Source organism: Octopus bimaculoides, chromosome Z (genome assembly GCF_046866305.1).
Source record: "Octopus bimaculoides isolate indiv1 chromosome Z, ASM4686630v1, whole genome shotgun sequence".
Lineage (NCBI taxonomy): Eukaryota > Metazoa > Mollusca > Cephalopoda > Octopoda > Octopodidae > Octopus > Octopus bimaculoides.
The window spans coordinates 7970770-7984533 of NC_142944.1; the positions used below are offsets into that span (position 1 = coordinate 7970770).

The 13764-nt window shown below is 36.6% G+C and overlaps 1 protein-coding gene across 6 annotated transcripts in view; it reads left to right on the forward strand.

Annotated features, from left to right (window-relative positions):
* LOC106877587 (protein Smaug homolog 1) overlaps window positions 1-11270 on the forward strand; it is a 137449-nt gene extending 126179 nt beyond the window's left edge. For 3 of the 6 annotated variants that reach the window (XM_089365478.1, XM_089365480.1, XM_089365479.1), the window contains 2 exons: window positions 3799-3919; window positions 4884-11270. In XM_089365478.1, the coding sequence (XP_089221604.1) occupies window positions 3799-3881 (83 nt within the window). In that variant the 3' untranslated portion in view covers window positions 3882-3919; window positions 4884-11270. Of the gene's footprint in view, window positions 1-3798; window positions 4190-4399 lie in introns of all 6 variants that reach the window. The other 3 variants (XM_089365481.1, XM_089365482.1, XR_016244815.1) reach the window with 2 other exon arrangements.
* Window positions 11271-13764: the final 2494 nt, after the last annotated feature.

The following is a 13764-nucleotide window of genomic DNA, read 5'->3' on the forward strand; positions in this document are numbered from 1 at the left end:
GGATACTATAGTAAGAAAGCTACAAAACAGCAGTATTCATCTTCAGAAGATATCTTGTCTTGATGTATTGTGCTAAAAAGCACAGAAATATTAGTAGCAAATAATTAGTAGCATCCAACAACAGCAGTGGAATTGCTAGATCACACAATTTCTACATATTGTTATCCACTATCAAGTGCATGCTTAGACAAATTTCACCTCTATTTTTCTAATATCAGTAGAGGCGAAATTTTTCTAAGCACACGGTGGATAGTGCCTGCTTGCTAGCTATGATGTGTCAATATCCAGAAAATCATTTGATCTAGCAGTTCCATAGCAGCTGTTTTGATTACTTTCCATCTGCTACTAATACTTCTGTACTTTTTAGCACTATCTGGGCAGGGAACACTGACGGGGTCGGGGGCGTAGGAATACTTCTAGCGGAGAAATGGGTGGATAAGGTAATCGAGGTCGTTAGAGTAAGTGACAGAGTACTTAAGATCAGACTAGTGCTTCATCATAGATTAGCTACTGTCATCTCAGCCTATGCACCTCAACCTGGGCTACCAGATGGTCTGAAAGACCAATTCTATGACACCCTCTTGCAAACTACCTCGTCGACGAGTGACAGGGACCTTCTCTTTGTGGCTGGAGACTTCAACGGTCATGTCGGACGTCGTGCTGGGGGCTTCCATGGCATACATGGAGACTATGGCTTCGGTTCCCGCAACGAGGAGGGAACCAGACTGCTGGAGTTCTGTGATGCAACCAATCTTATGGTCTGCAATACCAACTTCAGGAAACCTGCCAGTCACCTAGTCACCTACCGCTCCGGCAGACACTCTAGCCAAATCGACTACATCCTCGCCAGAAATAGGGAAAGAGGGCGGCTTATAAATGCCAAAACCTACCCTGGCGAAGAATGTACCCCACAACATAGATTAGTAGTTAGCGACTTTGGGATCAAGGCAAAATGGGTGCCCAGAATTAGACAGGCTTGGAGAAGAAGGGTGTGGAAGCTTAAAGACCCTGCAAACGGACAGAGACTTAGAGACAAGTTACTTGAAGCATTTAACGAAATAGAAGGGGATATAGCATCATACAACGTGGAAGACAATTGGAGATTTCTGCGGGACAACCTGTTGAAAGCCACCGACCAGATTTGTGGGTGGTGTAAGGTCCCCTCCCAACCCAGAGTAACGTGGTGGTGGAACAAGGAGGTAGACAGGGCTATTAGACAAAAGAAACAAGCTTGGAAGGACTGGAAGAACGGTGGTAGCAGGGAATTGTACCAATGTGCCAGAAGGGAGGCTAGGCGACAGGTTTATTTAGCCAGAGGGGAAGCAGATAAGGAAAGATTTGCCAATGTTCTGCGCCGTGAGGACCAAAGACTCGAGGTATTTCGTGTTGCAAGACAGTGTAGGAGAGAGAATAGTGATGTTGTAGGAGAGAAATGTGTTCGCATGGATGATGGTACGCTTGCATTAAATGAGGATGCAAAGAAAGAGGTCTGGAGATGCCACTACGATAGATTGCTTAATAAAGAGAATGAATGGGAGAAAGAGAGCCTGCCTTATGTCGACCCAATAGAGGGACCAGCTATCCGAGTTGATAGTACCAGGGTAGATAAAGCAATTAAGAGTATGAAGACCGGGAAAGCCCCCGGCCCATCAGAAATCACTGCAGAGATGCTCAAAATATCTGGCAGTGTTGGCTATAGCCTAGTCACCCGTATTACGAACCAGGTGATACACGAAGGAGTCATACCCTATGACTGGTGTAGCAGCATCATAGTCAACTGCTACAAAGGTAAAGGGGACGCTTTAGATACAAATAATTACAGAGGCATCAAGCTGTTAGATCAGGTTATGAAAGTTACAGAGAGGGTCATAGCCCAACTAATTAGGGAGCGAATCAATTTAGATGAGATGCAGTTTGGGTTCGTGCCAGGTAAAAGCACTACTGATGCCTTATTTCTAGTGAGACAGTTGCAAGAGAAATACCTAGCCAAGGATAAACCTCTGTACCTGGCTTTCGTTGACATGGAGAAAGCCTTTGACAGGGTCCCCCGATCCCTTATCTGGTGGTCAATGAGGAAACTTGGGATAGAAGAATGGCTAGTGAGAGCTGTGCGAGCCATGTACAGAGATGCGGCCAGTAAGGTGAGGGTTGGAAATGAGTACAGCATTGAATTCCGGGTAGGGGTCCACCAAGGTTCCGTCCTCAGCCCCCTATTATTTACCATAGTCCTCCAGGCAATCACAGAGGAGTTCAAGACAGGTTGCCCCTGGGAGCTCCTCTATGCTGATGACCTTGCCCTAATTGCGGAGTCACTATCAGAACTAGAGGAGAAGTTTCAGGTGTGGAAGCAAGGTCTAGAATTGAAGGGCCTTAGAGTCAACCTAGCTAAAACCAAAATCCTAATAAGTAGGAAGGTAGATAAAACACAAACCCCTTCAGGTAGATGGCCCTGCTCAGTATGTAGAAAAGGAGTAGGTAGTAACTCTATAAGATGTACCCGGTGCAAGCTATGGACACATAAGAGGTGCAGCAACATCAAAGGCAGGTTAACTAGCAAGTTAGTTTTTGTTTGTGGCAGATGTTCAGGTGCAATAAAGACTGCAAACAAACAGGAAACAACTTCTATCTCATTCCAGGGTGAAAAACTAGAGGTAGTCGATAGCTTCCGCTGTCTGGGCGACCAAGTTAGTAGTGGGGGTGGGTGCGCTGAAAGTGTAGCTGCTAGAATAAGAATAGCCTGGGCAAAGTTTAGAGAGCTCTTACCCCTGCTGGCGACAAAGGGACTCTCACTCAGAGTAAAAGGCAGACTGTATGACGCATGCGTACGAACAACCATGCTACATGGCAGTGAAACATGGGCTGTAACTGCTGAGGACATACGTAAGCTCGCAAGGAATGAAGCCAGTATGCTCCGTTGGATGTGTAATGTCAATGTGAATACCCGTCAGAGTGTAAGTATCTTGAGAGAAAAGCTGAACATTAGAAGCATCAGTTGTGGCGTGCAAGAGAGACGATTGCGCTGGTATGGACATGTGGTGAGAATGGAGGAGGATAGCTGCGTGAAAAAGTGCCACACCCTAACAGTTGAGGGAACCCGTGGAAGAGGTAGGCCCAGGAAGACCTGGGCTGAGGTGGTGAGGCAAGACCTTCGTACATTGGGCCTCACCGAGGCGATGACTACGGACCGAGACCTTTGGAAATGGGCTGTGCGTGAGAAGACCCGGCAAGCCAAGTAAGATCGTTGCCAGTGCCCCTGGACTGGTTCTTGTGCGGGTGGCACATGAGATGCACCATTTTGAGCGTGGCCGTTGCCAGTACCGCCTGACTGGCTCCTGTAGGATTTTCGAGCGAGATCGTTGCCAGTGCCCCTGGACTGGCTTGTGCGGGTGGCACATAAAAGACACCATTTCGAGCGTGGCCGTTTTCGTGCGGGTGACACGTAAAAGCACCCACTACACTCTCTGAGTGGTTGGCGTTAGGAAGGGCATCCAGCTGTAGAAACTCTGCCAAATCAGACTGGAGCCTGGTGTTGCCATCCGGTTTCACCAGTCCTCCGTCAAATCGTCCAACCCATGCTAGCATGGAAAGCGGACGTTAAACGATGATGATGATGATGATGATGATGTCTATATGCGATACTTTCTCAAGACAAATGCTGCAGTTTGGTAGCTTCCTTACAGTATATCTATATTAAGTACGATGTACCAATTGCTACTTATTCTAAAATAAATTTTTTAAGTGATTTTTTTCCTCTTTTTCAATATTTAGTAAAATATTATTTGTTTTTTGTACTTGTAGATAGTCCTACTACCATAATATACCCGCCGGAAAGGGTACCATCTTTGCAAAATTCATCACAGAACACTCACATAGAGAACTAATATGGTACAAACTATAAATGGTTAAAGTAGCAGCTGTGGCAAGTATAATACAATGTTATGATCTTCAATTAACTACTATAAAAGTACATCTAGTATAAATGTCATGTACAATACCTGTCTTGCTAATAGACCCATCTTGGTAATATAGCCCTCAACCTGATAGCTTAAACTTTGTAACCCTGCTTGCATCTATTGTTAAACAGTTCAAGATATTTGTGTGAGATGGCATTCAGCTACGAAGATCAAAAAGCCAGATTTTTAAGCAGACAGTCCAGTAGTTGTAGAGTAAACGTCTGGGGAAACTTTATGTACCTAGGGGTGCTGAAAAGTTCCTGGCTTTAAGGGTATTGCAAAAGGCTTGGCTGGAGACCTAACCTTCTGAGTTCTTTTACAGGGCTTAGAAAAACTAAAGGATCATTGAAATAAGTGTGTGAATCTGAGAGGGGAATACATTGAGTAAAATCATAATTAACTGATCCTCCTGTATTTTCTTTTACCTAAAACCAGGAACTTTTCAGCACCCCATCATATCAGATGTATGCATGTACTAAAAAACTCACTTTTAACCCTTTTGTTATCATATTCGTTTTGGAATTCCTGCCTTTGTTTCAAGTAATTTTTAAATTAATTAATTTTGTAAAAACATGATCATTATTAAACTGGTTTTTGGAACACAAATTAGAAGGAAAATTTTAATAAAAGGTTTTAATTTAGAACACTTTAAAACAAGTTGGTATGGTAGAACTAGGGGCAGTCCAAAGTGGGTTGGTATAAAGGTTAAATGCATATCTGTTTAACCTATTATTAATTATTGCTAAAATAACTAAATAATGTTCTTTGATTACATTCCATCTGTCAGAATAATTTACAAAAAACATCTTGAGTTTTTAATGCATAATTTTTTTATTTAATAAAGTTCATTCTATAGAGAATGTTTAAAGAATTCTGTTATATGTTCCAAATATAACAATTTTCTTTTCTCTTTTTTTTAATATTTTCCAGATACATAAAGAAATCCAATTTTTTTCTTGATCTAACAAGTATAAATAATTCTTGTCTTTTGATGAAGATGACTCTACTGCTACATGGGCATATTTCCACAACAGCTGTACCAGAAGAAAATTTAATAAGAACCCGAATCTTCTTTTATATATTTTTTCTAAACTTTACAAATATATATATATAAATACCCACACGCATACACACATACACACACAGATGTGCACACACACACACACACACACATATACATGAAGCCCTTTTTGAATGTGACAATATGCCACATTATTGTCACTTTTTAAATTAGAATAAAACTAACAAACATGTTCATCATCATCATCATCATCATTATTATTATTATTATTATCATCTTCATCATCATTATCATCATCATCATCATCATTATTATTAAAGGTGGTGAGCTGGCAGAATAGTTAGCATGCTGGACGAAATGTTCAGTGGTGATTTGCCCGTCGCTACATTCTGAGTTCAAATTCCACCGAGGTTGACTTTACCTTTTATCCTTTTGGGGGTCGATAAATTAACTACCAGTTGAGAACCAGGGTCGATGTAATCATCTATCCCCTTCCCCCTAATTTCAGGCCATGTGCCTAAAATAGAAAGGATTATTATTATTATTATCATTTTTTAAGGTGGTGAGCTGGCAGAATTGTTAGCACATTGGGCAAAATACTTAGTAGCATTTAATCCTCTTTATGTTCTGAGTTCAAATTCTGCCAAGGTCAACTTTGCCTTTCATCTTTTTTAGGGTCAATAAAATAAGTGCCAGTTACGCACTGGGATCAATGTAATTGATGTATCTCTTCCCCGAACTAGTTGGCCTTGTGCCAAAATTTGAAACCATCATTATTATTATTACTATTACTAACATAAACACTAGTGTTCATTAATACTTCCATTGCAAACAAAAGCAATGCCCCTGCTCCACCCTTTTCACAACCTCTTCCCCCCCCCCTCCCTTGCTTGTTAAGTGGTTAAGTGGGAATACAACTTAAATTTCTGTGATTTTGATTTGTAATTTCCTTATTTGTATTCCACATGTCCATGCATAGTGTTCAATAAAACAAAACATTTCAATGTTAATTTTCCCCCTCCCCCAAATTCAGTTCAAACTCCCTTAAGTGAAGACATTCTTTCATAGATTTGTAATTTAAAATAAAACTGATGAACCCTCCCCACTCCAAAAAAAAAAAAAAAAAAAAAAGTATTTCTAAACAAGAAGTTAAAAAAATTTTTAAAACTTCATTACTTGGTTTTATTCTTAGTTTTTAAGAAAAAAAAATTAAATTAATAAGGAAAATAAAATAAAACATTTGATATTAAAGTTTGACTTTTTTTAAAATCAAATATCTCTGACTCCTGAAGATATGTGAATGCGTGTGTGTGTATATATATATAAGCACAGTGTGTCTGAATGTTTAAGAATTTCCTTTTGCAACTACAAAGTGCCAGGTTCAATCCCACTGTATGACATCTTAGGCAAATTTTCGTTTTCTATAACCTTGTATCAGTCCATACATTGTGAAATTGGATTGGTGGAAACTGTATAGAAACCTGTCAAGTGGATTGAACTTGTGATCCAAAAGGTACAGACCTTGTCACTTTAATGCTGATTTTGCTTGAGGGTTAGGTGAATTATATGTTCATTTCTCTTTGGAATTCCCACTTAAGTGACTGAAACTTGATGGACAAAATTGGCAGAGGTCCATTTTGTATGTGTGTGTGTTTGTGACCATGCATGTGTATGAATGTATATATATAAATACATATAGGTGCAGGAGTGGCTGTGTGGTAAGTAGCTTGCTTCCCAGCTACATGATTCCGAGTTCAGTCCCACTGTGTGGCACCTTGGCCAAGTGTGTTCTACTATAGCCTTGGGCTAACCAAAGCCTTGTGAGTGGATTTGGTACATGGAAACTGAAAGAAGCTCGTTTTATATATATATATATATATATATAAAATTTATAAAGAATATTCAAAAGGAATATTTTATTGGACACTGAATGTGACAAGGCTGGCCTGTAGAATTACAGGTACTGTCCATTTTTGCCAGCAGAATGGACTGAAGCAACAAGAAATAAAGTGTCTTGCTCAAGAACACAACACACCACTGGAGATTGAACTCACATCCTTATGATTGTAGGCTGTATATCCTAACCACTAAGACATACACCTTCACAATGGTGATGATTGCCTCTTAAATAGATTTCAATATCTGAACATCTAGTTGTTTAATGAAACTGATGGAACATAGTGCTAGCAAGTGAAGTGGTTGAGTATTCCACGGACACATGCACCCCTAATGTAATTCTTGTGTAGAGTCAGTGTGTCACAAGTTTGACAAATCTAGGCTTTTGAATTACAGAAGCAGTCTGTTCAGTGAGTTCCTGCACAGTTAACCAATTGATCTGCAAATCTTGAGTTGACTGTAGAACATGAGATTGAACCTAAGGACTCTTGGTTGTGAGGCAAACTTAATATTCAGCTATACCTTGTGTATAAGTGCGTGCATGTGTGCTTATATATATATATGTATGTATTTCATGTTTGTGTGCATGGTAATTTCTCATTGAAAATACTAAACCGTTGACCTCCCCCCCCATTTTTGTAACAAAACAAATTATTTTAAGAATTATACTTGAAATATATAAAAATTAACTTTTACTTATCATAATTCATATTATAATATATATAAAATACACACACACACACACACATACATACACATATTTCCCTACTTTTTCAAAAGGTTCTAAAAAAGTTACTTCCTCCAGTTGTCTGGTTACACTGGATGCTGTAGTGAAATAGATTGGTGTTCTAACTGATTGAAAAATATCAGTTATGTTTGATCCTTCACAACTGTACAAGTGAAGGTCCACTTTTGCACACATGTATGGGTGTTTTAACCTTCTCCCCCCCACCATTTGTAAATAAAAATTTGAAAAAAAAATCAATGCTGTTCTTCAAAAAGTTAAAGTAATTGCTGGATTAAAGCTGTTTGATATATAAAGATTACTTAATAAATATATATATATATATTTAAAGTTGAAATTTTTCCCCCTAACACAAAAAAAATGGCACAAAACCTTTGTCTCACTAAAAAGTAGATATTTTTCTCTTATGGAAAATAAAGGCAGTGGCATAATGGAAGTTGTAGAGGATCAGACTAAAATTTTTTGTCCTTCTACAGCCCAAGTTCAAAACCTGCCAACCATCTTCACTGTTTGGGTTGATAAAAATACAAAAAAAAAACATTTCTTATATCCCCATTATGTACCACACTCAACTCTATTCAATTGTACCCTTCTCCTAAAAAGTTTTTGTGATGATATGCTCTTTACAACTGCTGTATAATTTGTTTAAAAATTTTAGTTAATGGCTTTTACCAGGCACAAGACATAAGGCAGCAAACTGCTAGAATTGTTAGCATGACAAAGAAAATGTTTAGTAGCATTTCTTCTGGCTTTATGTCCTAATTTGAAATTCTAAAAATGGTTGACATGGCATTTCATCCTTTTGGGTCAAAAAACACTGAGCACTCTGGTTGATGTAATCAACTAGCTCTGTCCCCTCCACCCACCCAAATTTCAGGCCTTATGCCTATTGTAGAAAGAATTGTTATTATTATTATTATTGTTATTAAGGCGGTGAGCTGGCAGAACTTTTAGCATACCAGACAAAATGCTTAGCACTATTTCATCTAGCTTTACATTCTAAGTTCAAATTACCACTGAGGTCGACTCTGCCTTTCATCCTTTCGGGGTCAATAAAATAAGTACCAGTTACGCACTGGGGTTGATGTAATTGACTTCCCCGTCCCTCAAAATTGTTTTGTGCCAAGAATTAGAATTATAAATTAAGATGACGAAATGCTTAGTAGGATTTACTGAGCTTTTCATCTTTTTGTAGTTGATAGAATAAGGTACCATTTTAGTACCAAGGTTGATGTCATTGATTCTTAACATTTTCCCCTTAACATTGCTGGCTTTCTGCCAAAATTAGAATTATTTTAAAATCAAAATGCTCAGTGGCATTTTGTCCATTGATATGTTCAGTGTTCAAATTCCGCTGAGATTAACTTTGCCTTTCATCCTTTTGGGGTCAGTAAAATCAATACCAGTCTATCACTGGGATCAATGTAATCAACTAAACCCTTCCCCCAAAACTGCTGGCCTTGTACCAAAATTTGAAACTATTATTATTAAAGCAATGTGCTGGCAGAATTATTAACATGTTGGAGAAAATATTTTATGCATGTCTTCCAGGTTTATGTTCTGGGTTCAAATCCTGTCAACATCAACTTTGGCCGTTATCCTTTGAGGATTGATACGAACCAGTTTTTAGGAGAGGGGGAAAAATGGAGTTGAAAGGTGGTAAATTCAAGGATTTCTCTAGGAGACAAGGGATGTAAGAGAAGTGGGAGTAATTTCAACTGAAGATCAACAGTAGTTTTGTCGATTTAGTTCACCAAGACCTTACCTCTATTTTGCAGCACTGTAATTAGGTGAGATTTTTTATAAACTGAAAGCAAAATTGGGCCTATAGGGTTTGCCAGACCTGTCTGTCGGAGATCTTTTTTAATTAAAAGGTTGATTTCCCCACCAGCTGACCTCTAAGAGGTTGAGACTTCTTTTTTTTTTTATTTTGGGGTCTTGCTGAAACAGTTGTTGCTTAGTGTTGTAATTCAGATGAACTTTATTGCAACATAATGCAGAATTCTTGAATTCTTCCCCCACCCCCAACTCCCTCCTCTTATAAATCACATGATCCACAATTACTTTTTCTAATAAAAACAGTTCCTGCAATTACCATTGTTTATTTGTCTGGTGCATCACCAACATCTTACGGTGTGTTGTAGGTGAAATTATTTAAATATTACTTTTTTTTTTTTTTTTTTTGTTTATATTCAAAATGCAAAAGGATCTTTATTGCTGCTGTTTTTGTTTTTCATTAACTGATTTGAAAACTTTTCCCAATTAAAAAAAAAAAAGTTTTTATATTTTATAAAATTAAAACTGCTGGTGGTTCTAATTTTTACTTTCCACAGTAATTTTTTTTTATTTAATTTTTTTTTTTAATTTGTGTGATTTTTTTTTTTTTTTTTTTTTTTTCCATGTTAGAATTTAGTGTTGTAATGTTGTATTAAATTAACTTTTTTGAAAAATGTATCAAAGAAACATCTTTGATTTTTGTTGGAAGATAATTATTTTGTTTGCTGAATAATTAAAATTGAAAAAAAAAAAAGAGTAAAATATGCTATTACATTTTAAAAGTTGGCTTTAAAGGCATATACATATTTTTATTTCTCCCTATAAAATTATCCCTTCTTTTCTTAATCTGTGAAATTTTAGAACTCTGTTCCATTTACTCGGGACCAATTACTTTTTAACTGAACAGTATTACAATCTTTTTTTTTTTTTTTTTTCCAATCATTAAGTTTATCTTAGGCTAATAATCCTTTAGGTTCAACAATTAATTAGTCCTATACATTGCACACATTCTTGTTATATTTTATACACATTGTCTTAATATTGGATATTTCATATTCAGTGCCTTTTTAACTCCTTGACGAAGACAAAAGCAAAAAATATTTTATTGTATGTAGCTTTAACAAAAGAAAACAAAACAAAGAAGAAATCTCAAAATTTTTTCTAACCATTTTTCCTCATCAGTGGAAATACTGTATTGCTTCATATATGTCCATCCATATGTCTATTCATTGGTTCAATGCATACACCATCATTAGTGAAATCTCTCTCTCTCTTTCTCTCTTTCTTTCTCTCTCTCTCTCTCTCTTTCTCTCTCTCTCTCTCTCTCTCTCTCATTCTCACTCACTCTAATGGTTTAATTTGGTTTCTAAATGTGTGTCCAGCTGTGAAGGATCTAATATATTCCATGTCTTTTTTTTCTTTTTTTTCTTTTCTTTTTTTTTCTTTTTTCTTTTGGTTTTCGAGCATTGTAACTTTATTATTTCAAGGCGGTAAACTGGCAGAGCTGTTAGCATCCAGACAAAATGCTTCATAGCATTTCTTTCAGCTTTAGAGGTTCTGAGTTCAAATTTGATCAAGGTCGACTTTGCTTCCTTTCTATCATGGTTAGCGAAACAAGTGCCAGTCGATCAGTCAGGTGGGTGTAATTGACATCACCCCCGAAATTTGAGGCTTTGTGCCAAAATCAGAAATAATTATTATTGTTATTATAATTATTAGGGCAGCAATCTGGCAGACTCATTAGCATGCCGGGCTAAATGCTTAGCGGTATTTTGCTTCTCATCCTTTTGGGGGTTGATAAATTAAGCACCAGTTGAACACTGGGGTCAATGTAATTGACACATCCACTCGCCCCAAAATGGCTGCCCTTGTGGAAAAATTTGAAACCATTATTATTATTATTATTATTATCATTGTTATTTTAGGATAACAAGCTGGCAGAATTGTTTGAGCATTGCACAAAATGCCTTGTAATATTCTGGTTCTGTATGTTCTGAGTTCAGATTCTACTTAGGTCAACTTTGCCTTTCATCGTTTGGGGGTTCATAAAATAAAACACCACATGAGTACGGGGGTTATGGTGTTGACTAAGTTGCTCTTTCTCTCAAAATTCCTGGCTTTGCGCCTGAATCAGAAACATTTATTTTAGGATTGTGGATTGGCAAAATTGTTAGTGTTATTTCTTTTGGCTCTTACCATTCTGAGTTTGAATCCCAGTGAGGTCAACTTTGCCTTTCATTCTGCTAAGATCAATAAACCTTTTTCTCAAAATTACTGAGTTATTGCCTAAATCAAAAATTATTTACAAAATATTTCAGATTGTTGCTGATTGGGGTAAATTTGAATTATTTAAAGATCTTTTTAGTTGAATTTATTTATATATATATATATATATATATATGTATATATATATATATATATATATATATATATATATATATATATATATATTCCGCTTTCAAACTTACACACACACACACTATTTTTTTGTCTTGCATTTTGGCCATCTGACACGGTGACTACAATTTGTTATTTATGGTTCAATTTCGTCCAGAGTTGGACATTTGCTGCTGTTGTTACTAAATATTAACACTTTTTATTTTTTTTTTAAATATAAGAATGTATTTAAAGTTATGATACTAAAAATCATATGAAAGAAGAAAAAATGAATCCACTTTATATATATATATATATATATATATATATATATATATATATATATATATATATATATATATATATATAGTTAAAGTGATAATGGGTGGAGAATGTTTGGTTAACTAAATGCCTTGCCTTGTTTAGTTTTCTTCCTTTTGTATGCTGAGTTAAAATCCCACCGAAATCAACTTTGCCTTTTCGTTTCTCTAAGATAAACAAAATGACTATTGACCATCTACTGAGATCAGGTTTTCTAAGACTAAAAGAAAGTATGCCAAAGTTAGAACAAAGTATTTCAGCTGATGTATGTGTGTGTATATATATATATATATATATGCACACACATACACACATGGATTGGGAAAATTGATTTGTGGTTGAGGATGTTCAGTTTTCGTATATTAAATCTGTTTTGATGGGCTGGGCTATTAGTTTCATTAGTTTTATTTGAATTCATTATAGCTTCTGAAGGAAGCAGGTTTCTGATGGCTGAATTCATGCTGCTGATTTCATTTTTCTGTCTTTCTACTTTCAAAGACTTCATCCAAATGTTCAAGAATCATTTCTTACATATGTTTCAATTTCTTTGTTAGCATTTATTAATTTTCAACAATATTAACCTTATTAACTCTTTAGCATTCAAATTACTCTGTCAAACGTAATGCTTATTTTATTCACTCTGTTTTCAATTAATCATGCATTATTGTGTGGCTTCAAGATTCAATGGTGTTATAGTATGTTTTAGAATGGCACTGTAGGGCTGGTAGAATATTTGGATTGGATGTGGTTAGTTTAATACTAAAGGATTAATGCCAGTTCTCTTTCATGACTAGAATTTTAAGTTCCTTATTAGTCTGGAAGTAGAGCATGAGCACCTCCCAATAACCTTTCAGACATTTCCTACTTTGAGCTATAGTAGAGGTTAGTAATGTTTTAGTTTGGATTAGGGTGAAAGTGATTATAGTAAGAGGGAGATTTAATTGAATATTGTCAATGACTGAGTAACGACTTGACTATCAGGTGCTTTTTTTTTGTTTTTTTTCCTGCTAACTTACACTTTGACTTATAATCCAACAGATTATGTTCCTATTTGCAATGTTAATAATGTAGACATGGAAGAATTTAGGGAAGACAACGTGACTTAAATCAGTTATACCTTAGAGTTTAATTAATGCCAAGATAAACTTCATTTAATGAGGGGTAGATTGATGTGTTAATGATCTAAATGGCTAGCATTCTGTTAATTGAGTCGTTACATATATTCAACATAACTAAAGTCTGTACTTTTTTTCTTTCTTGAAGTAAGGGTGTGTCTTATTCATCATCATCGTTTAACGTCTGCCTTCCATGCTAGCATGGGTTAGACAGTTTGATAGGAGCCGACCTGGCAGAATCCTGCACCAGACTTCTGTGACTGTTTTGGCAGGATTTTTACAGCTGGATGCCCTTCCTAACACCAACCACTCAGCTGAGTGGACTTAGTACTTTTTATGTGGCACAGGCACAAGCGAGGTCAGCTTTGGCAAGGTTTTTACAGCTGGATGCCCTTCCAGTGTGGATTGGGTGCTTTTAAGTGGCACCTACACTGACAGGGTCACCAAGTACTTGCAAGACAGCTAAATATGCTTGGTCTTGTGTTTATAGCTATTTAGCAATATTTAGTTTAGATAAAATATACCACAAAAAGCAGCCAAATGAGGAGACCCCCCCCCCCC